We start from the raw sequence: 23,967 nt of genomic DNA, 5'->3' as shown, positions 1-23,967 counted from the left end.
ATGGGCCCCCCCTCCCATGGGCCCACCACCCGTGGGAGGGGCCAAAGGGGTCGGGTGCACTGTGTGATGGGTGGCGGCCAAGGGAGGGGACCCTGGCGGTCCGATCCTCGGTTGCAGAAACTGGCTCTTGGGACGTGGAATGTCACCTCTCTGGTGGGGAAGGAGCCGGAGCTAGTGTGTGAGGTCGAGAGGTTCCGGCTAGAGAAATTAAATGATAAATTATAAATTGTTGGAAAATTCTGTGCAATTGGCAACAAAAAGTGGTCAGACTAGATGATCATCTTTTGAACTTATCAGTTTCATAACCCCAAATGACTTTTTAAACCTTTATATTTTTTATTTTAATATCTAGTATTTAGTAAAACAGAAGATTTCCCAGCCTTGAGCCATGGGACTCCCCTATCCATCCGTTATCTTTTGATATCTTGAGAAAATGTCTAAAGAAATCACTTAAATTAATATTTTCCTGCTTAAGATACTAACTATATTTGACTACATCTTGTATACATGAAGCATTAGTATACTGCTAAAGTATTTGTTATACTGCTTACTTTATTATTTAATAGTTGTGGAGGTTTTGAATGTTGATGCTTTAGAGATTGAGAAAGAACGCACCGTTTATGCGAACCAGTTTGAAAGCTGTCCTTGTCTTGTGATTCATAACTATTAGTCTCATTGGAAGGACAAATTGAAAGATGACCTCAGATTTGCTGTCTTGGAGCTGTAACTGTAATGCATTTTGCAGTTTATAGAATTGGCAAACAGCCTTGAGCTTTCTCCAGCATTTGGCCATCTGTGATAAAGAATTAAAGATGCTTACAGATGGAGCGGGGTAGAGATGCATTTTGTTGAAGGAAGAAAAGAAACAAGCAAATGAAATATAAGTCAGTACAAGACTGGAGGTTTTTTTTATTTCCATCCACCCACCCATCTACCCAACCATTTTTCCTCATAGAAAATTCCCATCTTGATCATGTACCCTTACTTGTCAAATGAAAATTCCCACCCAGCCTTACAACATAAATCCAAAGTGTTATGTTATAAGGTTGTGGGTTGGTTTTACCCAACCCACGAAAAAACAAACCCATCTTCTCAAAAAACTATTTTATTGGTTGGTCTGATCTATGCAACCAAAAAGTAATAGATCAGAAACCAATCTTGTCCACCCAACCAGGCAAAAGCCAATCCCATAAACCTACAAAACCATAAACAGTCAACCAAATACCAACCCCATCCCAACGCCACACAGAAAAACCAAAAACTTCCCACCAAAACAAATTTCATCCCTCCAAAACAAAAAACCGATCTCATTCCACCAAAAACCAATCCCTTCCTACCAAAACCTACTCACATTGCACTAAAAATCAATTCCATTTATTCACAAAACCAAAAACCACAATTGAACAAAAACCTAGCAGATTCTCACACTGATCCAAAAATCTCATCTTTCTAGTCAAAATACAATCTTGAACAAAGATTGGGTCAACCAACATCAAAAACTGAAATACTCCCTTACTCCTCTACAATACTGTAACATCTACACTCTAAAATCAAATCCAAAGCCACCAACCAGGCCACCAAATCAAAAATAAACTCTAAATCCAACCAGTTTGCTTTATTAGTGTACTACTCCTTTCACATAGAGCGTCTTCTTTTCTTAATGTCTAAACACGATACAGGAAAAAAAATGCAAACATGCGTTTTCAGTGTTCCTCTTTCCTGCCACAAAAGCAGACAAGTTATCTACTTTCAGCTTCCACGTCATTATGACTCCCCACAACTTTATTTTCTGCAAAAGACAAGATTTGGGGTCACAATTTAAATTTGAGGAATACTGATGACTGTGAACATCCCTTCAGTTTCTCGATCTTTGACCCGTCTGTCAAGTAGTCAGTGAGTCCGACACCTGTGACTTTATCCGTCAGGTTTCTCTCGGGCTTCTGTTTTACCAATGGTAGGTAAAACACTGGGGAAATAAACTACCAATTCCTTATAGTTGTTGTTATTTTAGATCAGATTGGGATCTCTTTTTCTCGCTCTCCGTGTCGGCTACGCTACACATGGACTGTGTAGCGTAGTCCATGTGTAAAAATTCTTAAAATTAAAGGCAACATTGCGTCTTTTTAGAAGTTAAGCTGACATTGCAGGATGTGAAAGTTGGACTCCATAATGAAGTGCTGCTGATGCCTCATTTCTCAATAGCTTAACCCTGGAATGACCTTTGTTAGAGGCATAACAGTAGCAGGTTTACTCCAACCACCAAATTCGTTTCTGTACTCGCATCACGAGTGCAAAGCACGTTGAGATGCCGTTACCTTAGAGGATGACTGCTGAATGGTTAATGCCAAGAACACTGTAAGGAGAAAACTGGTGAAACAACCTTAGAAGAAAGAAGCAGTGGTGCTGCTCACTGAAAATGGAAAACATAACTTACAGCAAGTGAAAACTTCAATACCTCAAAAGAAAATCACACTGCAAAATCTTAAAGTTATTACAAAGTTCCTCTTCAGAAATTAAAAAATCCAGGGTGGCACCCAGTATCTTAACGTTCCTGATTGGTACATGTGGATGAAGGTGCGTCCAACTCGTTGCAGTAATGTTGGCGTCTCTTCTGGGATTTTGTTTTCAATAAGGGGGACCTCCTTGGATTCTTCTGCCACCCTGGATTGTATATTTTCCGTCTTTAATTTTAATGCCTCAATTTCTTTCTTAAGCTCTCTGTTTTCTGTTTGACGCCAGTGTAGTTGCTTAGATTTTTCATTTAATAAATCGTCAAAATCCTTGTTTAATTCAATCTCTGTCTGTTTCAGTTGTGCATTTCGCTTTGCAATGGCGTCATGTTTCCATCTTAGCTTGTAGATATTCTCTCTTTCCTTGTCCAGGTCCAAGTTCAATGATCTAATCTTGTCCTTGTAGAAGTCATTGACGTTATTAAGAACATTATTCTCAGCCTGGTAGTTGTCTGCATTGTTTGAATTTAGCTGTTCTAGTTTTCTCCTGAGTTTTTCAACTGTCTTTTGAAGCTGCGCCTGTTCTTCCTGCAGCTTCCTGAATCTCTTCTCCAAACTTTTGGTCGACAATAAATTCTTTCCTTCCATTGTAACTTTTCTTTCAAACCTTAAACTGCAAATGAATTTCTCTGTGGAATCTGAGAATACAAAGACAGTCGCCTGTGATGTCACAGACAGGATGAGTGACATCACTGTTTGACATCAAAGCCACAAGAAGTCTGTTGGGTGAGGGGGGGGGGATGTTTTTTTTTAAACTTTATTTGCAGACACACTGTATAACAACAGATTTATACCTCATTTGTTCTGCCTCAAGAAAAAGCAAATGCAGATAAATATATTCAAGAAAAAGACAAAACTAAGGGTTCATTTAAAACAATAGAGATTTCAATTGTTTTAATAGCTATTTTTTGTCTTTGATAGTCTGGATATAAAACTTAACTTCATTGTAAAATGCAGCAAGTTGAGCTTTTAGTGAGGCCAAGTAAGACATCTTCCCATAACAGCATAAATTGTGCTTCTACATTGTTGTGGATAAAGTCACATGTAACTAAACAAATGTTATTACTTCAGTGTAAAAACATTAAATTAAATTATTTCTTTGGCAATGCTGCCTAATGACAATGGCTATTTATAGAACTTGCTCCGCGGGCGACTGACAAGGTCCCCTTGGGCCACCGGGGGCCCACGGGCCCCGTGTTGGTGACCCCTGCTTTATAGTATGCAGACATATTTTTCATTTTTTAATAAGTAGTGATAAAATTAACTGAAACTGAGTTTGAATTTTCACTGTAAGATGACCAGAAATAAATATTTTTTTTGATCTGTCGCATAAATAACAATAAAAAAAATTGTAATTTGGAATTTAATTGAAAACAAAATAAATACAGAGATGTTAAAAACTGGTCTGAAATGAGAGCTTCTGATTTTGTTTCACACCAATTTCTATGTTTGAAATGTCTGGATCAATGTTGAGGTTTCAGATCTGCCTGAAGTGATAAACTTCTCCTGGATACCGGAAAGAAAACTTGTTAATTTGGACAAGTAGACTAAATATTTCTGCTCACGCTCTCTTTCAGCTGGCCATGACTCATCCTAGTCACCACCTCAACTTTGGCATGAATCCCGATCACGCCCGCAACTCGCTGTCCAACTGTGGGATCCGCCAACCGAAATACGGCGACAGGAAGGTCCACCACATGTACATGAGGAAAAAAGGTGGGCTTTACCTAATTTATGGTTGATACCAAATCTACAAAATATGAAAAGATAACATTTTCTCTTTTGTCTGACAATAAATAATTAACTAGATAATTCTTATGCGTTTTAGGTCATTGATAGGCAATAAAATTATCTGTATTATGAGAGAAAACCTTCTTTTAAAGTTCAGATGATTATATATATATATATATATACATACAGCACGGACATTGGGATGTCATTCGGACTAGAGAAGTGTGGTCGGCTGATCACAAAGAGGGGGAAGGTCATCCGCACAGAAGGGGTCTCACTCCCAGAAGGAACAATAGCAGACATAGAGGACAGATACAAGTACCTAGGTATACCACAAGCAAATGGCAACCTCGATGAGGTCGCAAGGAGAGGAGCCACAGCTAAATACCTCCAACGAATAAGGCAAGTCCTGAGAAGCCAGCTCAATGGCAAGAACAAAATCCGTGCGATAAACAGCTATGCCCTGCCAGTAATCAGATACCCTGCTGGAATAATTAGCTGGCCAAAGAAGGAGATAAAAGCCACAGATATTAAGACTAGAAAACTACTAACAATGCATGGAGGGTTCCATCCCAAATCCAGCACCCTGAGACTGTACACGAGCCGCAAGGAAGGAGGCAGAGGACTAGTGAGTGTGAGAACCACAGTCCAGGACGAAACAACTAAGATCCATAAATACATCAGGGACAAAGCCTCAACAGACAATGTGCTCAGTGAATGTCTCAGACAACAGGGAACGGAGGTTGAGGTGCCAGAGATACCATCATGGGAGGACAAGCCCCTACATGGGATGTACCACCAGCAAATAACCCAAGTGGCTGATATCAGTAAATCCTACCAATGGCTGGAAAAAGCTGGACTCAAGGACAGCACAGAGGCCCTCATCCTGGCCGCCCAGGAACAGGCCCTAAACACCAGAGCAATAGAGGCCCAGATCTACCACACCAGACAAGACCCAAGGTGTAGGTTGTGCAAGGAGGCCCCTGAGACAGTCCAGCACATAACAGCAGGGTGCAAGATACTGGCAGGGAAAGCGTACATGGAACGACATAACCAAGTTGCAGGCATAGTGTACAGAAACATCTGTGCAGAATATGGACTGGAAACCCCGAGATCAAAGTGGGAAACACCCCCAAAGGTGGCGGAGAACGCCAGAGCTAAGATCCTGTGGGACTTCCAGATCCAGACAGACAAAATGGTAATGGCGAACCAACCAGACATTGTCGTAGTGGATAAACAACAGAGGAAAGCCGTTGTGGTAGATGTAGCAATACCAAGCGACTGCAACATCAGGAAAAAGGAGCACGAGAAACTAGAGAAATACCAGGGCCTCAGGGAGGAACTGGAAGGTGAAGACCACAGTGGTGCCTGTGGTCATCGGGGCCCTCGGGGCAGTCACCCCCAAACTGGACCAATGGCTACAACAGATCCCAGGAACAACATCAGACATCTCAGTCCAGAAATGTGCAGTCCTTGGCACAGCCAAGATACTGCGCAGAACCCTCAAGCTCCCAGGCCTCTGGTAGAGGACCCGAGCTCAGAGGATAAGAACCACCCGCGGTGGGTGAGAAGGGAGTTAATATATATATATATATATATAGTGAAATTACTTTAATTATAAATAATTTAGATATGACTGTTTAAGTAATGTGGCTCTATTGACCATTATACACTGCAAAAACACAAAATCCTACCAAGGATTTTGGCTAATTTTTGGTGCAAACATCTTAGTAGACTTAGTAACTATACAGCAAAATATAGAAACTTGTTTTGAGAAAATTATTTCTTAATATTGATGAAGAAGTACTAGATCCATTTGCAGATTATTTCACTTATAACAAGACAAAGTGAAATAATTTGCCAGTGGAACTCATGCTTTTTCATCAATATTGAGGAATTATTTACATAAAATAAGCTTCTACATCTTGCTGAAAAGTTACTTGTAAGTTAGTTTGATCTTATTTTAAGTATACTAAAAACTAGACCAAAATATGCTTTGTAAAATTTTGTGTTTTTGCAGTGCACGGTGAGTACTATGTACTTACACTGCAAATACACAAAATCTTATCAAGTATTTTTGTCCAGTTTCTATTGCAAATATCTTAATACACTTGAAATAAGAAAAAATAACTTACAAATCACTTTTTAGCAAGAACTAGGAGCTTGTTTTAAGTCAATAATTCTTTATTATTGCTTTAAAAAGGGTACTAGTTCCATTGGCTGAGTATTTTGCCTAAATATGACATTTTTCTAGGTTTTGCCAGTGAAAGTAGTGCTTTTTCATCAATGGTAAGGAATTATTTAAATCAAGCTCCTATATCTTGCTAAAAAATTTCTTTTAAGTTAGTTTTATCTTGTTTGAAATTTTAGAGGTATTTATACTGAAAACTCAACCAAAAATAGCTATAATGTAGTGTTTTGCAGTGTTATTTTTAATTCCACCAAATCACAAAGGATATGTATGTAATCTGCTAACTGTCAAAGGTTTAGTCAGATTTAATGTCATTCATTCAGAGGGAAAATCTTTTTTTTTGTTTTCTGTTTTATAGTGTAAGTAAATGTTTTTTTTTCCTTCCCTCTGTGATTAATAATTCCTGCCTGCGGGTCGTTTCTTTCCAGGAATCAACACACTGATTAACATCATGTCCCGTCTGGGTCAGGATGACCCGTCTCCTTCCAGGTAGGCAGCCTGCTGGCTCGTATCTGCTCGTACCATCACTGACCACAGGCGCAATCAGAGCGCCCATTTGTGTGATTAATACGCCCGGCAGGCCCGCTGACAAGAAAATTAACTCTAGCTGTGGGACGGAGGCGTACCTGAGGGGGGATGAAATGAGCTCATTGCTTCTGACTGAACCTGATCAAATCTCCGCCCTTTTCTCCAGGATCAATCACAACGAGAGGCTGGAGTTCCTGGGCGACGCTGTTGTCGAGTTCCTCACCAGGTGAGACTCTTTGATGGACGCCGGCGCTAATCGAAGCCGACTACAACGCCATCTTTTCTCTTCCCCTCTTTCTTCACCTCCTCACTCCGTTTCTGTCGTCTTTCTCATTGTCTGCGTTCCTTCCTGTCTGTCACAGAGCTGCTCTTCTCCATACTTGTGCCTCATTAAGACGCTGATTCACTGGTAATTGGAACTGGGATGTTACTTGAACAGCCAGAAATTGTCAGTGACGACTTTCAATTAGCTGAGTTGTGTTGCTGACAACACAAGTCGCTACTATTAAAACAACAAATTCTACCAAGTATTTCTAGTGCAAATGTCTTAGTACACTTTAGTTAAGACAAAACTAACTTACAAGTAGTTTTTAGCAAGAAATAGGAGCTTGTTTTAAGTCAATAATTTCTTAATTTTGATTTTAAAAATCGAGATTATTTCACTTTTATTAAGGAATTATTGACTGAAAACAAGCTCATATCTTCCTAAAAAGTTATTTATGTTAGTTTTGTCTTGTTTCAAGTAAACTAAGATATTTAGAGTACAAATTAAACCAAAAATACTTGGTAAGAATTTGTTTTTGCAGCGTAGACATTTTAATTCAAAAAGTTTGAATCTGTTTTATTGTTTAAATCTCTACATTTAAAATGCTTAATTACAGACAAAAAGGATTACACTCCAAAAACACAGAACCTTACCAAATATTCTATTTTATGCTTTTATATTGTTGAGTTGTATGGATTCAATCAAAGCATAATTAAAAGATTTAATCAGTTAAGGTCAAAAATTATTATCTTCTATATTGGATTCTCAACTCCGGTGGCGTTAGTGTCTAACCTGTTATGAACCTGACTGCATCTGTTAGATGACAATTATTTAAAATACTTCCTTCCCTCTTTTAAACATGGTGGTGGTTCAACATTTACAGCCAAAAAACCGGAGAACCGCTGATCCAGACCACTTCAGTAGAAAATACTAATATATGTGTATTTTATGCACATTTTAAAGTGTAATCAAGTTACTATGTTACCATCAGTTGTTATAAAAAAGCCATATATATCAAATATTGCTTAAAAGATACTTCCTGATTTAAAGTTTTGAAATTGGGTCTCTGTCTCTTTAAAAACTCCTGCTTTTTCTGAAGCTCCGCCTTCAGGAAGTTATCCCAACATGGCTCCTCCATTAATCCCTTAATGACGTTTTTATCAGCGATTCACTGATAAATAGCTTCTATAATGAGCTCAGCAGATCCACCAGGTGTTTGCTAATTGCTGCTGGCTAGTTTGAAGGAGCTATAGAATAGAATAGAATAAAATAGAAGTACTTTATTCATCCCAGCAGGGAAATTACTTCGCAGTTACAGCATAGAGACAAGACACAATAACAACTACCACTGAGTAGTAGTTGTAGATAAAATAAAAATAAAATATAAAATGCTATAAATTGTAAAAATATGAAATGCTGTTAATATAATAAGCAACTTAGAGCAGTCCTTGCAAAGATTTAAAAAAAAATGCAGATATGTATATATAAATATATGTACAGCAAGTGTGCCACAGTGCAGTTGTGCAAAATCGGACTGATTAGTGCAGAACAATGATTTAGCTTTTATTGTACAGTGAGATGGCATGTGGCAGGAAGGATTTCCTGTATCTGTCCCTACGACAGCGGAGCTGGAGCAGCCTATGTGAGAAGGTGCTCCGCTGTCTGTCCACTATGTGGTGGAGAGGGTGCTGTTTATTGAGTGGGGGAGGAGCTTTACCTTTAAGGCGGAGCTAGGTCCACCCAGACATTGTTTGAGAAATTAAAAGATTTCTCAAACATGCATGAAAGAATCAAAGCAACACTCCGGGTTTGTGTTTGATGAAGGAATATCATGAAAAAACTTACATTTTACATGATGCCGCCCCTTTAAAACAAAGTCTTTTTGCCTGGAAGAGAAACAAAGTCTTGGTATTAATTTTCTACATTCTGTATTTCCAACCTGCAGCAACACCAGATGAATTAACTGCTTCAAAAGCAGGTAAAAGCGTTTCTTTTTCCCTCTGCTCCTGGAACGAAAAGAAAAAATGTTTTTATCCAACAAAAACAGCTTCTATCACAAAAATCTAATTTGTAACCCACGTCACCAACACTTCCACATCAGCGAGCGCCGAGGATTAAAGTCTAATAGGAGCTCATTGTGGCACACAGACTGCCGCTCTTTATTCAGCTACAAGCAGGTCAGTTAGTCTCCGTTTCTCAGGATATCTGCGGGCATGTTTCAGCCTCTTCCTCCTCTCCTACCCGTCTTTGATTGTTAGTGTCTGACGAGACATGCTTGGCCTGCGCCCTGGCCCTCTGAATTATTTATCAGCCCCTTGTCCAGTTAAATGGCTACAGCAGATCCAGCCAGCTGCCTCGTGCGCGTTGCCCTTGGAGGGTCCGCGCGCCTCTGCTGTCCAGCCAAAAGAACATTTTGCACATGCGAACAGCCCCAAATGTAGTGAGGGAGTCTGTGCCGACCAGAGAGGACCTACAAGATCGGCAGATGATGTAAAAAAAATAAATCCAAGTGCAATCCTCTGAAAAAAGCTTTTTTATCTCCACATAAAATTCGTTCGTGTTCAGGTAAGATTTTGAATTAGTCATAATTATGAAAGATGAATGTCCTCAGAAGCAAACTTTGTTCATCATTTTCATGTAAAAAAGACACACAAACCTATTTTTAACAAGAATTTTCTAAAAAAGTCCAGATTTATTCAATACACTGCACAAACACAAAATATTACCAACTATTTTTGCTTCATTTCTAATGCAAATATCTTGACGTAATACAAAACTAACAAGTAACTTTTCAGCAAGATATAGAAGCTAAAATCTTCAACAACCAAGAGGGACAGCTAAATGAACATTTTTGCAATTATCACAACCTGCCTATTTTCTTTTTTATGCACTTCAAAAACACAAAATCTTACCTAGTACTTTTGTTTAAAGTGTAAATATCTTAGTACACTTGAAATAAGATAAAATTATGTTACAAGTAATTTTTCAGCAATATTTAAGAGTTTGTTTTAAGTCAAAATTTAAAAAGTCCTAGTTTGACTAGCAGATTTTACAGATAAAAAAATACCCAAATTTTGTTTTTGTCCAAATTTGAGCACTAAAATTTGGATATTTAACTTTTTAACCAGATTAATATAAAAATCAATCAAGTTTATTTGTATAGAACATTTCAGCAAGGCAGTTCAAAGTGCTTTTCATAATAAACACAGAAAATTTATGAAATTATAAAGAAAACACCATACAAAACAATTGAACAAACATATTTTGATAAGTTCCTTCACCCAAAGTCATACAAATCAAATATGTTGGTCAGTGTTGCTCTAACCAGGTGGATTTTTAGTCTAGATCTAAAGGAACTCAGTGTTTCGGCTCTTTTGAAGTTTTCTGGAAGTTTGTTCCAGATTTGTGGTGCATAGAAGCTGAATTCTGCATCTCCATTGGTTCAGGTTATGGATGCAGAGCAGAACCAGAAGGCCTGAGAGATTATGGAAGGTTGATACAACACCACCAGATCTTTATTTTATTTTTTTTAAATGTCCCAATTTACTGCATAAACTACAAAAAATAAAAATCTTACCAAGTATTTTTGTTTTAGTTTCTATGTTGGTGCACTTGAAGTAAGACAGCCTTACTTACAAGCAACTTTTTACCAAGATATAAACTTGTTTTGGGTCAATAATTCCTTAATACTTTTTTAGTACTATTTCCATTGGCTGATTTTTCAGAAAAAAACACATTGCCTTTTTTGAGCCCTAAAGTTGAGATATTTTACTCTTTAACAAGATTAATCTAAAAATTTCCCAATTTATTCCAAATACTGCAAAAACGCAAAGTCTTACCAAGTATGTTTATTTACTTTTTAGCTCAAATATGTTAGTTCACTTGACAAAAGACAAAACTAACTGACAAGTAACTTTTCAGCAAGTAATATTAATAAAGTAAAAGTTCCACTTACATGTTATTTAACTTAAAAATGGCAATAATGTCTTATAAATGGAAATAAAATACCAGTGGAACTAGTACTTTTAAATAAAAAACAATATTAAGAGATTTTTACTAATAACTTTGTGTCTCCAAAGTAATTATTTTCAATTACTCCAAGTGTTTATTCCAGGTTTTCTCCCATCTCCTAACAAATGGAGCTCATGTGGGGTTTGCAAACAACGAAAACAAAAACCAAAAAAAACGGGACGCCACCTGCTTACCTCTCTTGGCGCTGATTGGAAATGACTGAAAGAAATGGCCTGTTTTAATTCAAATGAAATCAAATGACACGCAGTGATTACGGAGAGGCTGGAGCGTAATGAAAATGGAACCTGCTCGCTGTAGAACCCAGCTGTGGAACCGCTCAAGCGTCCTCGGCCGTCTCTTGGACCCAAACCGGGCCTGGAAGGGAGAGGCTGCTAATCTGTGTTGTAGATTTTCATTTGGTTTTCCTGGAGAATGCAGCCGAGGTTTACTTCTTTTTTGTGCATTTTGGAATATCTCAAAAAGATTTCCTTTATGTATTTACTGCGTTTGCAGTTAGTTTGACTAAAAACAGACAGTTTTCCATCATTAAATGTGAATATGCTACAAAAACACAAAATTTTAAATGTTTTTGATCTAGTTTCTAGCTAATTTTCCAGACACTAAAAAACACATTAACTTATTGCCAGAAAAATCGCAGTAGGCCTGTTTTTAGAAGCAGTTGAGACCCAAATGGACGTATAAAACTGTAAAAAATTTCAATTTTTGATAATAGGTCTCCTTTTAAATGAGTTACCGAAACAATTTAGGCTTTTGATGGCTGGTGTAAATCACTTCCTGTGAATGCAAAGGTTTTCGATTTGGGATCCTGGAAAAGAACAGAGATGACCGTTAAAAATGAATTCCTCTTCGTCCGCAGTGTCCACCTCTACTACCTGTTCCCCAGTCTGGAGGAGGGCGGCCTGGCCACCTACAGGACGGCCATCGTTCAGAACCAGCACTTAGCCATGCTGGCCAAGGTGAGCGTCTCTCTGCAGGTGGAAACTGTAACTGTCTCCCATCGTGGTGTTATGACTCAGCTGCTTTCCGAGTGCGCACAAGGCTAAGGAGTAATTTTGTCTTCCTGCCATCCGTACTCGCGCATTTATTTATTTTTTACCCCCTCAGGTTTGTAATTGGAGTTAAAAGGTTGTTGTTTTGGAGACTTGTGCGACCGGGGTCCCTGCAGACCCCCGGAGGTCTTCCTGAATCACTCTTCAGCTCCTGTTATCACTCTTCTTCCACCCCTCCTCCTCCTTCTCTCTCGCTGGCAGCCCAGCTACACTCACTGGCACGGTTTGTAAAGAAACACAACAATAATCGTCCCGTGATGTGGAGAAACCAATTAAAAACTTCAATCTTTCATGTCGCTCCCCGCTGAATACAAAGATGCAGCCGCCCGAATCTGCATTAGCGCTGTGTAGCAGTTTGGCTTGTTTCAATTTGCCGCTCGCGCTAAAGTGAGTGTGATACAGCGTCGAGCGCTGCCAAGTTGTTTACCAGGGCTCCTCTGAAGCCGTCTGCTCAAGAACACTCGCAATTATCTCCCAGAAAGTATCTTCAGCGAGCACCGCCACAATCCGCCACTTCACTCGCAGGGCTTAAAAGTCAGAGCGGGTTCCCTGTGAGTTGGAGTATTTGTGAATTGTGATTTAATTTGTGTGTGTGCAATCACGAGGAGTTTGGGGAGGGGGGGCTGGTACCACCAACAGTTATCAGCCGTAATTAAAAAGCACCCTGGCTGCTTTTTGTCTCTGCAGCGCCGCCAGGAAAGTCAAGTTGGGCTACTTTTCTCTTGGCTGGGAGATGACTTGCAGAAAGTTTGACTGACCTCCGTCGCTCAGCAACACAAACTCATTTAGATTACATACAATCTGTGCAGATCCGGAGCCGCTTTGCTGCTTTTCTTCTGGATTCCAGTTTCACTGCATCAGCGGTGGCTTCACAAGCTGCATTTCCATTACTAATGTGGGAATGGAAACAATTAATTAACTTACGATTGTCAATTAATGGTTTATTACATTAAAATTTGTTCCAGTCGTCCAATTTGACCTTCTTTAAATGTTGTAGTTTGGCCGCCATCCAGCAGAGGGCACCACTAGTCATTGAGCAAGTTGATACAGAAACAAAGATGGCGGGGGCATACCAGAACAGGAAAGAGAAACAGTCCAAACAGAGTCCAGTTTGGGATGTAAGATGCAATATGGTAGTTCCAGGTCCTTCAGTTTAATGTAGGAGCATCAACTTCTCAACCAAATGGTGCCGATGATGGATGAGATGACAAAAATGGAGTGGAAACAGAAAAAATTTAACATAACGGAAAAAAACGTGCTGTACTGTTTGATAAGTGCGTTCAATTACATCCAGACATTTGTTGTCAATTGTCACAATATTTAGATAAAATTTTATATTTTATTCTTTTCATCTTTTATTTTTCTATTTAGCAACCTATGAGTTTTCTGTTTTGTTATTTTTTATAAATATGTCTAATTTTAATAATGTGAGAAAACCACAACTTTTAATTTTTATGCAATGCTGCTTTTTCAAACTGGTGTTAAGCAAAAAAAGAGTTTTTATTTCAGTTTCAGCATGACTGAAAAACCTATCACAAAACTTTTTATTGAAAAACAAGTTTTTTCAAAATTGTCATGTTTCCATTAAGCTAATTTCTTATTGTAATTCATTAAAACGTCTAAAATTCATGTATCTAAAATTAACTACAATTTAATCCATTTTCTCCATTTCTGCATGTGTAGAAAGGCTCTGTCTTTATTGTAACCAAGTTAGACCATGAACATAATCTTATTCTCTTACAACATGGCGTCAGTAGGAGGTCTACTGGCGTTGTGTAAAAGTAACTGACCGCTACGAGAAGCTTTCAGAGTAAATGAACTGTTTCACATTTCATCTGTCGTTTTCCAGTGTCTGTAAGTGAGCGATTTTATTCCTGCTTCATGCCACAGCTGGACAGCACATGAGCACATCTGTCAGTGCCATGAAGTCGAACCTTTTCCAACCAGAGCAATCAACTTTTCATTTCCCTCGAGTTTTTTTTACCCTCTAATGCTCTTTTCCTTCATAAAAATCTGCAATGTTGTTTTTTCCCCCCTCCTTCGTCCTGTGAGCTGCTAATGCTGAGGTGTCAGTGGGCAACTTGCTGTTATGAATGCGTCTCTTTTCCAGAAGCTGGAGTTGGATCGCTTCATGCTCTACGCCCACGGACCCGATCTGTGCCGGGAGTCGGACCTTCGACATGCCATGGCCAACTGCTTTGAAGCGCTCATCGGTGAGACTCTCCTGAGATAAAAACGGAAGAAATGATTGATGACAAAGAAGTAGGGACAGATTTTGAATAAACTAAACGTTCATCTTCACTCCTAGGATTTAGGACTAAGTCTGTTTTCAGACCTGATAGTCCGGTACACTCGGTTCGATTGGAGATCAAAATTGCAACATTTGTTACATTTTCAGCTGCCTTGGTTCACTTTCACCCTGCACTGTTCGCCTCCTCGCCTGTGGGAGCGCTGCACCAAGAACCACTGAAGGAAACAACATGAAAAGTTCTGAAGAAGACAATGAACGCAACTTTCTTCTTTAAAAAATGAAAACAAAAATAAAGTAACCTCAAATTTTAGCGGTTGTATGATTTTATTTTTGGCAAAAGACAATGAGTCATTTCTCCCGCTAGCCGTACCCTTGCATATTTTTATGTTGTATTTACCCAGAATGCCATGCGCTGTAGTCCACTTCCTGCTTTTGGAGTGGACTCCAGAGTGCTTGGTGTTCACACATTCATTCAAAAGGCACCAGAATTCACTTCTACTAAACCAAGACAGAGGTTTGTAGGCAGACCAGAGTTTGATTACACATTCACACTTCCGCAAACAAACCGGACTTTCTAGACAAATGGACTGGAGACCACTCCAAATGCAGGAAAGGACTACATAGCAGGGCATTCTGGGTAAATACAACCAAAACAAACACTTTAGCATTAGCAGGAGAAGTGACTTGTGTTTTTTTTTTTAATCAAAGACACCAGAAATCCTAAAACTGCTCAAATCTGACTTCATTTTTGTTTACATTAAGTGAAGAAGGAAGTTGTGCTCAGTGTCTTCTTCTGTGGTTTTCATGTTGTTTCTTTCAGTGATTCTTGGTGCTTCGCCCCCTGCAGAAGAGGAGGGGAACAGATTTCTTACTTAGTTTGGTTTTTTGACCAAAGCAGCTAAAAATGTAACAAATGTTGCAATTTTAGTCTCAAATCCAACAGAATCTACCAGACTATCAGGTGTGAGAATGTTAAAAAAAAGGATGCAAGAATCCTTCTGCAGGTTCTGTGTACGTCTTCAGTTATCTTTCTGTTAATCCTTGAAAACGTTTACCTAGCTGACCTCTGAAAGGTCCCCAATCTCTGCTCTCCTGTCCCACACACGCCGCTGCCCCCCGCCTCAGTCCTTGCTAAGCCTCGCTTCTGGGGAGCTTCTCTCGTCTTATCGCCATCTCGAGGCAGTTCAGCCGTCTCTCTCGGATGAAAGATGCAGAAAGTGGGTGGCTTTAAAGAGATCATCTCCACAGCGCCTCCCCTCTGCGCTGGGAAAAAAACAGCAGGCGGGGAATGTGCTGACTGGCACCGCGGCCCCCCTGTCATCGGCCCTGGGGTCACACCGTTCCCTTCGCGGGTTCATTATTGGCTCAATCGAAGTGAAGAATAAACAGGGTTCCTGTTCTGAAGGGGAGAACCTCCCTGTGGTGACGCCTTTGGGTTACTAACTCTGAAATATTGCCGCCTTCCTTCCTGGTGTGAACTCAGCCCGACTCCAGACATCTCCTCTCCTCTCTCGCCGTCCCCCTTCTCCCGACCTTTTTTGTTTAGCTCAAACGCCTCTTTTCCATGCCTACACCTCCCTCTGATCTAGACTTTTTGGGCATAATTATTGAGTCACTCCATCATCTTGAAGCTGTTCTCCAACAGAGACGTCGAGCTGCAGCACTGCGGAAACACAAACTCTTACCGAGTATTTTCATCTAGTTTCTTGTGCAAATATCCTAGTACTCTTGAAATAAGACAAAACTAACTCAGAAGTAATATTACAGTAAGATAAAGGAGCTTGTTTTAAGTAATGACAATTAAAGGGGACTTTCAATTCAAAATTCACATTTTGCTCATTTTTGTACTTCCATATGGGTCTCTACTGCTTCTAAAAACAACCAACAAGCCATTTTTATGGTGTCTGGAAAATGAGCCTTTTCAAAAACCTCCCAATTGTTAAGTCACATTCGACAGGCATTCGGCTGCCGTTACCTAGCAACCCAAGCGGAGCTCCAGCACATTTGTTCAGCTGGTTTTATTGCTGTTCGATGGCTGCTGGAAGAGACAAGGGTTTTGTTGTTGACTTGCCATCCAGAAACCTCTTGCTGCATTTTTGTTGGTTGAGCAGGAGGCGCCACTTCTGCTTTTCGAAGATAAACAGTTGTATATTTACACATCTGTTTGGAGGCATTTTCATATGTGGGTGTAAACATAGGGGGTGTGGCCAGCAGCCTATTTGGGTTTAAAGTGACAGGATGCCCTAAAACAGCTCATTCTGACTAAAATCACATTATCTAAGAATGAGTTTGTGCAAAAAATATAAGAGCATGTTTTGTATAGGCCATGGACCTATCATAACCTGGTCAAGGAAACATAATAGATCACCTTTAATATTTAACATGGTAAAAATGCCTGAGTGAAATAATCGGCCAGTTGAACTATAACTTTTTTTAAATAACATTGTTAAGGAATTATTTACTTATAAAAAGCTCCTATATCTTACAGTAAAGTTACTTCTCAGTTAGTTTAGCCTTGTTTCAAATGTACTAAGATATTTGCAGTAGAAACTAGACCAAAATACTTGATAAGATTTTGTGTTTTTGCCTTGAGTAAAGCAGCTGCGCTCACAGATGTGTTGTCGTTTTTGTCGTGCAGAGAATTGACGGGATGCGACAGCCGTAATATTTGCAGATAGCTCCGACTGCCTGGCAAACGTGTTCTCTGACCTTTGTTTTATTTGTTTCCGCGCCGTGGTGACTGTTGAACCCGGACTGTGTTGGAAATGACAGATAATCTCCTGTTTTGCATGGACGAGGCTTCCTCTCCCTCTCCCACCCCGAGGCAGGGCCGTTCTCCTGCTCGAGACGGAGCGAATGAAGAGGGAGAGAAAGGAGTGGAGGAATCTGCAATGCAAATAGCTGCCCTGCAACCCTGAATAATTCAAAGTGTTGAATGGAAATCTTGCTTTTCTGATCCCCTGTCATTAACTTCTGCCGGAGTGGGCCATTCTCATTCGGGCTCTTTTGGCCTCCACTCCTCTGTTTTTCCTTCCTCTACCTCCTTCAGAGCCACTTTCTCGCCTCTCCGGTCCTCCTCGCTGATGACATGGTGCCCACATCCTTAAAACGTCTTAAATTAATGTATTTAAAATTAAGGCCTTAAAATGCCTTTATATACTGTACATTGAAAAAGGTAAATTGGCCTTAAATTTATGGAGGCAGAGCTATTTAATCTCATATATTCTATGTAGTTTTTTTTCTCTGGACTTTGCTGTCAAGCAAACATTTGAGGCAGTTCATGCTACTGGTAACTAGCTGCTAAAATAGCATTGATAGCTAGCAAGGGTATATTAGCAGCCAGTTTAGTAAGGACCATTGGTTCTGACTAGCTAAAAAAACAAGCTAGCTCACTTGTGCACTTAACCTACTTAAACGTCTGTCATGACTTAAGTGTAAATTTATCACAGATTGAGTGAATCATGTTCATCTTCACTGGATCACTTTGGTTGCCAACATGTACAATGATACATTCATTCTGTGCAAAAGCCCTCGGCACTACGAGAGTTAAGACTGTTTCTTTTGTACATTTTCTACATGACTCGGGTCTTAAATTTCATTCATAGCAATCTTGAAATGTGTTCATTTAATGTTTACAAAAGTAAAACCTTAAAATGTTGGTCTTAAGTCACAAGTCTGCCAGGTAGCAAGGGTGCATTAGCAGCTATGTTAGCAGGAACCATTAGTTCTGGTTTGTGTAGGAGAAATGGAGGGAGAAGAGAACTAGGTAACTAACAAAAAAACAATGTAGCTAGGCTATCTAGCTAGCATGCTTGCTTTTTTGAGTCTATCATGGTTTGAATGCCAGTTTATCTCCACTTTATCTTCTCTATTGGATCACCTGTGTGATGCTACATTCATTCTGTGCTAAAAACTTGACACTACATGGATAAAGGTTGTTTCTTATGTTCATTTCTGACATTAAATTTAATTCATAATGGTCTTAAGAGGTCTTAAAAGGTCTTTAATTTGAATTGGTGAAACCTGTAGAATCCCTGCATGAGCGATTCTGTTTGTAAAAACTTGTGGGAAGAGGAAGAGGAGGAGAAGCCGAGAAAGGCCTGCTCTGCTATTTTATTTAATTTTATTTTTTGGCCCTAATTTCCTGGTACAGTTGATGTGTGGATTACGTGCTGCCAGCAGCCGTGGGGGATACAGATGGTGAACCTTTGTGAGGCCCCTCTCTAAGCTCTTCCCTATTAAAAGAACACAGAGGAGGGATTATCTCTCACTTGCTGAATATCAGATTCATACACAATGCACTCGGTGGATCCTCTCAAGCTCTGCTGCTGCCTTTGTTAATTGCTACAGTCTTTCTTTTCTCCTTTGTTTCTGCGTCTCATCCCTACCTCCAGGTCTGATTTTTCACAAGTAAAGATATAAAAATTAAAGGGTTCCTCCTACGCAGGCTGGGAAAGTCTGATGGTTCGCTGTTTTCAGGTGTGGAGAGGTTTGGAAACAGAACAGAGCCTGGAAAACATTACTGTCTCCTTTCTTTCCTCCTTCTTTCTTTCCTTGTTTCCTGTCTGTCAATCCTTACTCTTTCTTGATCCATCTTTCCGTTGCTGTGTTTTTCCTTTTTCCACTCTTCTTTTTGTCCATTCAACAATTTGTCCTTCTACTTTTTGTCTACCTCAGTCCTTTCATTCCTTCTTGTTTCTGTTTTTCTGACTTTCCTAATTCCTCCAGTCTGTCTTTTCTTGTTTACTTGCTTCCTTCCTGTTTTCCCACCTCGACTCACTGTGTCCTTCCTTCAGTCCCGGTCCATCCTTCCTTTTTTCCTGCTTCCTTTTTTTGTCTTTGCTTGTAATTCCTTTCTTCCTTTCCTTGTTTCCTACCTTCTTTTTGTTCTCCCTCCCTTCTTTTCCCTTGCTTCATTGTGTCCTTCCTTCCTTTTTCAACCCTTCCTTCTTCTGATGTCCTTCCTTCACTTTTCTGCCTGTCCTACTTTTCTTTCCTTCCTTTCTTATTTTTTCTACCCATTGTTCCTTCCTGTATCCATTCCTTCCTTCCTTTTCTCTCCTTCTTTCCTCCCTTCCTTCCTACACTCATTCTTCCTTAATTTCTTCCCTTTTCTATCAGCCTGCGTTCCTTCCTTTCCTTCCTTCCTGTTTCCATCCATCCTTCCGTTCCTTCTGCTTTTCCTTCCCATCTTTATCCCTCCTTTATTCTGTCATCCTTCTTTTCTTTCCTTCCATCTGTCCTTCCTTCCTTTCTTTTACTTTCTTTTTCTTTCCTTTTTTCCCCACAGTCCCTTTCTTTTTTGCCTTCCTTTCCTTGTTTCTTTCCTTGCTTCCTTGGATCATTTTTCCTGTCCTTTTTTTTCTCGCCTTCATTCATTCCTTCCAGTTCTTTCCTTTCTTTCTGTCCTCTCCGTCTATCCTTCTTTGTATCCTTCCTTCCTAAACCTTGGTCGTCGTGGTAACATCTGCCATCCGTTAGGTCTTTAAATCTAAAAACTGAGCGCTGAACTTCGAATTTTTACATGAAAATCCTGAAATTAAAACATTTATTTTCATGTTTCCGTTCTTGTTTACTCTTTTTATATTTTCATCCAGGTTGTGTTGGTTTGTGTCTCAGTTTGCTGAGCCGAGCAGCGAGCGGCTTAATGTGTGATTTGATGGATTAGAGCCGGAGCGTTTCTGAATAATTCATCCCGGGTTATTAATGCGACCGTCGGTTTTTATTGGTCACAGGAAAACCCACAAACGTCATTTCTGAACGCAACGTCGCTACAGGCACCGTCCGACTGTTGCTAACATGAGAAAGTTACATTTCCAACTAATTTTTCTCTGTTAAACATTATTTATTGTCATTGTCACACATTAAACCAAACATGCATAAGCAAAAGGGCATGAAACATCTCCAAAAGATACAGTTTAGATATGTTTTATTTTAGTTTTGATGCCAACAGATGTGCGTAGCATCAATTTATCTCTTTTTTTCCCCCAAAAAAAATTATTTATGGTTTAATAGCAGACATTGTAGTGTAATATTAGCGTACAAACCGTCCGTTGCCATACTGTGGTAACGAACAGAAACGGATAAATCAGAAAACTAATATAGTACCTAAGTATGTGTAAATATCGCTCCCGATCTCCACACATAAACACACAATAAAAAAAATGTAAAAAGTAAGGTGCCAGGGGATACATGTCGATATATCAGATTCATGAAGTTCAACTCAGAAAAGAAAAATAAATATTAATAAGAATTATTTCTGATAGTTCTTAACAGAGGGTTCCACGATCTTAAATCTTTAGTACAAGAGCCTTTCAAAGTTCGGCTGCACTGATTGCAATTTTCTGGCCGATCGCCTATTACCGATTAAAAAAAAAAAAAAAGAATCGGTAATAGGTAATCGGAAATAGCTGGCTCCAGCATCCTTGATGGCTGATTTTCAGCGTTTCTATTTTCTTTTTTATCCGAATCACTATGAAAACTAAAAACATACAAACATTAAAATATGAAACATGGGCTTACAATACAGACAAAACGTACCTTGCTGCTTTCACTGGGGGAATCCAAAGCTTTTGTCTTTGTTTATAGAAACGTTTGAATCTCGCTGACAGTTGTTTTCCAGCCATTCATTTTTACAACTGATAGCTGCCAGCTTTTATAAGGCCTGCCCTTATTGGCTACGGCAAGCGATGAGGTACAAAATAAACATTGACCATTAAATCAGAACTAAATATACTGTCAAAACAGACAAACATCTATAAAAAATCTGCACAATTTGGAAACTCTTTTTAAATAATTTACAATCTTAAATAATTTACTGTCTGTTACACTGCCGATTCAGATTTTGGCCGATAGCAATTGTTTTGACTGATATGTTGCTAAAAATATGAAGAAAGTTGCTGAATTGGCAACAGTGGGGTAACTATTGGTAACTGTAATCATGCAGACATGTCCCTGTGGGCCTGTGGTTGATTTTTAGACCTTTGCCAAGGTAGGAAAAAATCGGCTTCACATGTAAAAATTGGCCAATCACCGATCTCCCAAAATAAAAGAAATCAGCACCGATACATCAGCTGGTTGATAATTTGGCGCACCCCTATTTCGTAGTAACATTTTTCTAGTTTAATGAAATACTGTGGTTCTGGAACCAAATGGACGTATGATGGAGGCTGAGGAGATTTCCTTTTCATTATAGTCACTCTCTGTGTCAAAAAAATCAAGAAAGCCAAGGAGGATTTTAGAGGACAGGATGCGATTCCAAACAAAGCAGTCTGACTCGTTCTTATCTCAGGTTTGGTTCTGACGGTTGGTTTGAGTTTTTTGACCTGATCCCACTGCAGGATGAGCTTCGTAATTGCCATGCGAGCCGCTTGGTGCATTCATGTGTATTCAGGGCGTCGGCTGCAGCTTCACAGGCTGATGGGCCGGACTGAGCGGCGGCCCAGATCTGCGTTTAATGATTGCAGCGGGCTGCGCGTTTGATTGGATCGCTTTGGGCTGCACTTTTTTGCACAGGCAGCCGTCTTGTCAGGAGTTTTCTGGCTCTGCACCTCATCTGGGTTTCTCCGCTGATTGACACCAAAAGGTGTTGCTTTTAGATTTCTAATACCTTCTGAATCCTCTGGAGGATGTTTCAGTTTCTCCTCCTGCTTACTTCCACTTTCTGCTTTCAGTCAGAAAAAGTTTTCAAAATCAAATCAGAAACATTTTTGCCAAATTTGCTTCGTCATCAGAACACAAGGAAAACTTGCGCGTCTGTTTCCCTCCAGCCTTTAACGCTCACACACGTCACTTCGTTTTGAGTTGTGAGGGATTCTTGAAGGAAACTTCAGTTCTCCAGCGCAGGAGGGAGAGTTTATTCCTCCCACAGCCGCTCTCCAGTGGAAACATCTGCTGCAGACCGCAGATCTCTGGTGGCCCGTGTGGTCGGCCTCGCTCAGACGGCCACATTGCTTCTGATGCACATCTGCAAGACGTTTGGTGGCTTTCTGTGTTTGTGGACTTAAAGAGAGCTGAAGATTTATCGGCATTGATTTATTTTAGGGCAGGAAATTACTTTATTTGGCTAATAGCCGCACTCCCTCCTGCCATTTCCAAGCTGCACCTTCTTTTAATTTTACTCTTTAGCAGGTTCTGAAGTGGCTTAAAGCTAAAGTTGAGGCTACTCAAGCAAAAAAAAAAAAAAAGCAAGAAAATAACTAAATTTCTGTGTGGGAAAACAAACTACTTCTGTAGGATTAGAGAGGAAATATAGCAGCTAATAAAAGGCTCTTAAAAACTGATTATACCTCAACAAAAACAGAAGTTTTAACAGTTTGCAGCTGAGGATGCAGTCAAGTTTATTTTTTTAGTACATTTCAACAGTTCAGATTGTTTTACACCATAAAAATATAAAAACATTATAAAGTTACCAATTATGAAGCATCAGTAAACATTACATTTCAAATCAAAAGCACATCAAATATGTTGATCAATGTTCCAGTTATTGTGAATATTAACAGGTGAGTTTGTCTTCTTGATGTAAAGGAATTCAGTGTTTCAGCTGTTTTGCAGTTTTCTGAAAGTTTGTTCTAGATTTGTGGTGAATGCTTCTTCTCCATGTTTGGTTCTTGTTCTGGGAATGTAGAGCAGAACCAGAAGATCTGAGGTCAGTGATTAATAAACTAGCAAAAGTATTTTAAAGTATATTCTCAGTAGAAGGACCTTAGAACTGGAGTGATGTGCTTTATCTTCCTGGTTTTAGTCAGAACACCAGCAGCAGCTTTCTGGATCTGATAGATTTTTTTAGGCAGTCCTATGAGGGCACTGTTGCTGTAATCATGCGACTAAAGATAAATGCATGAATGAGTTTCTCTAGATCTTGCTGAGACATTAGTCCTCTAATCCTGGAAATGTTCTTCAGGTGATAGAAGACCGACTTTGTAATCGTCTTTATGTGGCTCTGAAGGGTCAGGTCAAAAAACAAAATCATACCAAGTATTTTTTGTCGAGTTTCTTGTGGAAATATGTTAGAAAACTTGAAATAAGATAAAACTACCTGATAAAAAACTTTTCATCAAGATATATCAAGTCAATACATCAAGTCAATAATTCATTAATATTGATGAAGAAATAGTTTCATTGGCAGATTATTTCACTTATGGAAAAAATTTCTCTAAGAAATAATCTGCCAATGAAAGTAGTACTTTTTTAAAATCAATATTAAGGAATTATCTTAAAACAAGCTGCTATTTCTGGCTGAAAAGTTTCTTGTAAGGTTGTTTTGTTTAATTTCAAGTTTTCTAAAATTTTTACACTAGAAACTTGACTAGTAAGATTTAGATTTTTTGCAGTGTAGACCCAGATATCATACCTGATCTCCATTTTCTATCTGTAATAACTGAAGCTGTTTTCTGACTTTAATAAGATGT

General features: G+C 39.3%; 1 protein-coding gene across 3 annotated transcripts in view; it reads left to right on the top strand.

Annotated features, from left to right (window-relative positions):
• The window catches only part of drosha (drosha ribonuclease III), a 533,117-nt gene that overhangs the window by 450,172 nt on the left and 58,978 nt on the right, over positions 1-23,967 (top strand). For all 3 annotated transcript variants that reach the window (XR_004337233.1, XM_032550765.1, XM_032550766.1), the window contains 5 exons: positions 4,088-4,226; positions 6,861-6,921; positions 7,127-7,186; positions 12,114-12,213; positions 14,417-14,519. Coding sequence is in view for 2 of the 3 variants with exons in the window: in XM_032550765.1 (XP_032406656.1) it covers positions 4,088-4,226; positions 6,861-6,921; positions 7,127-7,186; positions 12,114-12,213; positions 14,417-14,519 (463 nt within the window). In the remaining variant the exon portion in view is untranslated. The remainder of the gene's footprint in view (positions 1-4,087; positions 4,227-6,860; positions 6,922-7,126; positions 7,187-12,113; positions 12,214-14,416; positions 14,520-23,967) is intronic.

This window comes from Xiphophorus hellerii, chromosome 21 (genome assembly GCF_003331165.1).
Source record: "Xiphophorus hellerii strain 12219 chromosome 21, Xiphophorus_hellerii-4.1, whole genome shotgun sequence".
In the NCBI taxonomy this organism is placed as follows: Eukaryota; Metazoa; Chordata; class Actinopteri; order Cyprinodontiformes; family Poeciliidae; genus Xiphophorus; species Xiphophorus hellerii.
The sequence above is the reverse complement of the archived record's forward strand: the minus strand, read 5'-3'. Positions and strand labels throughout refer to the sequence as shown.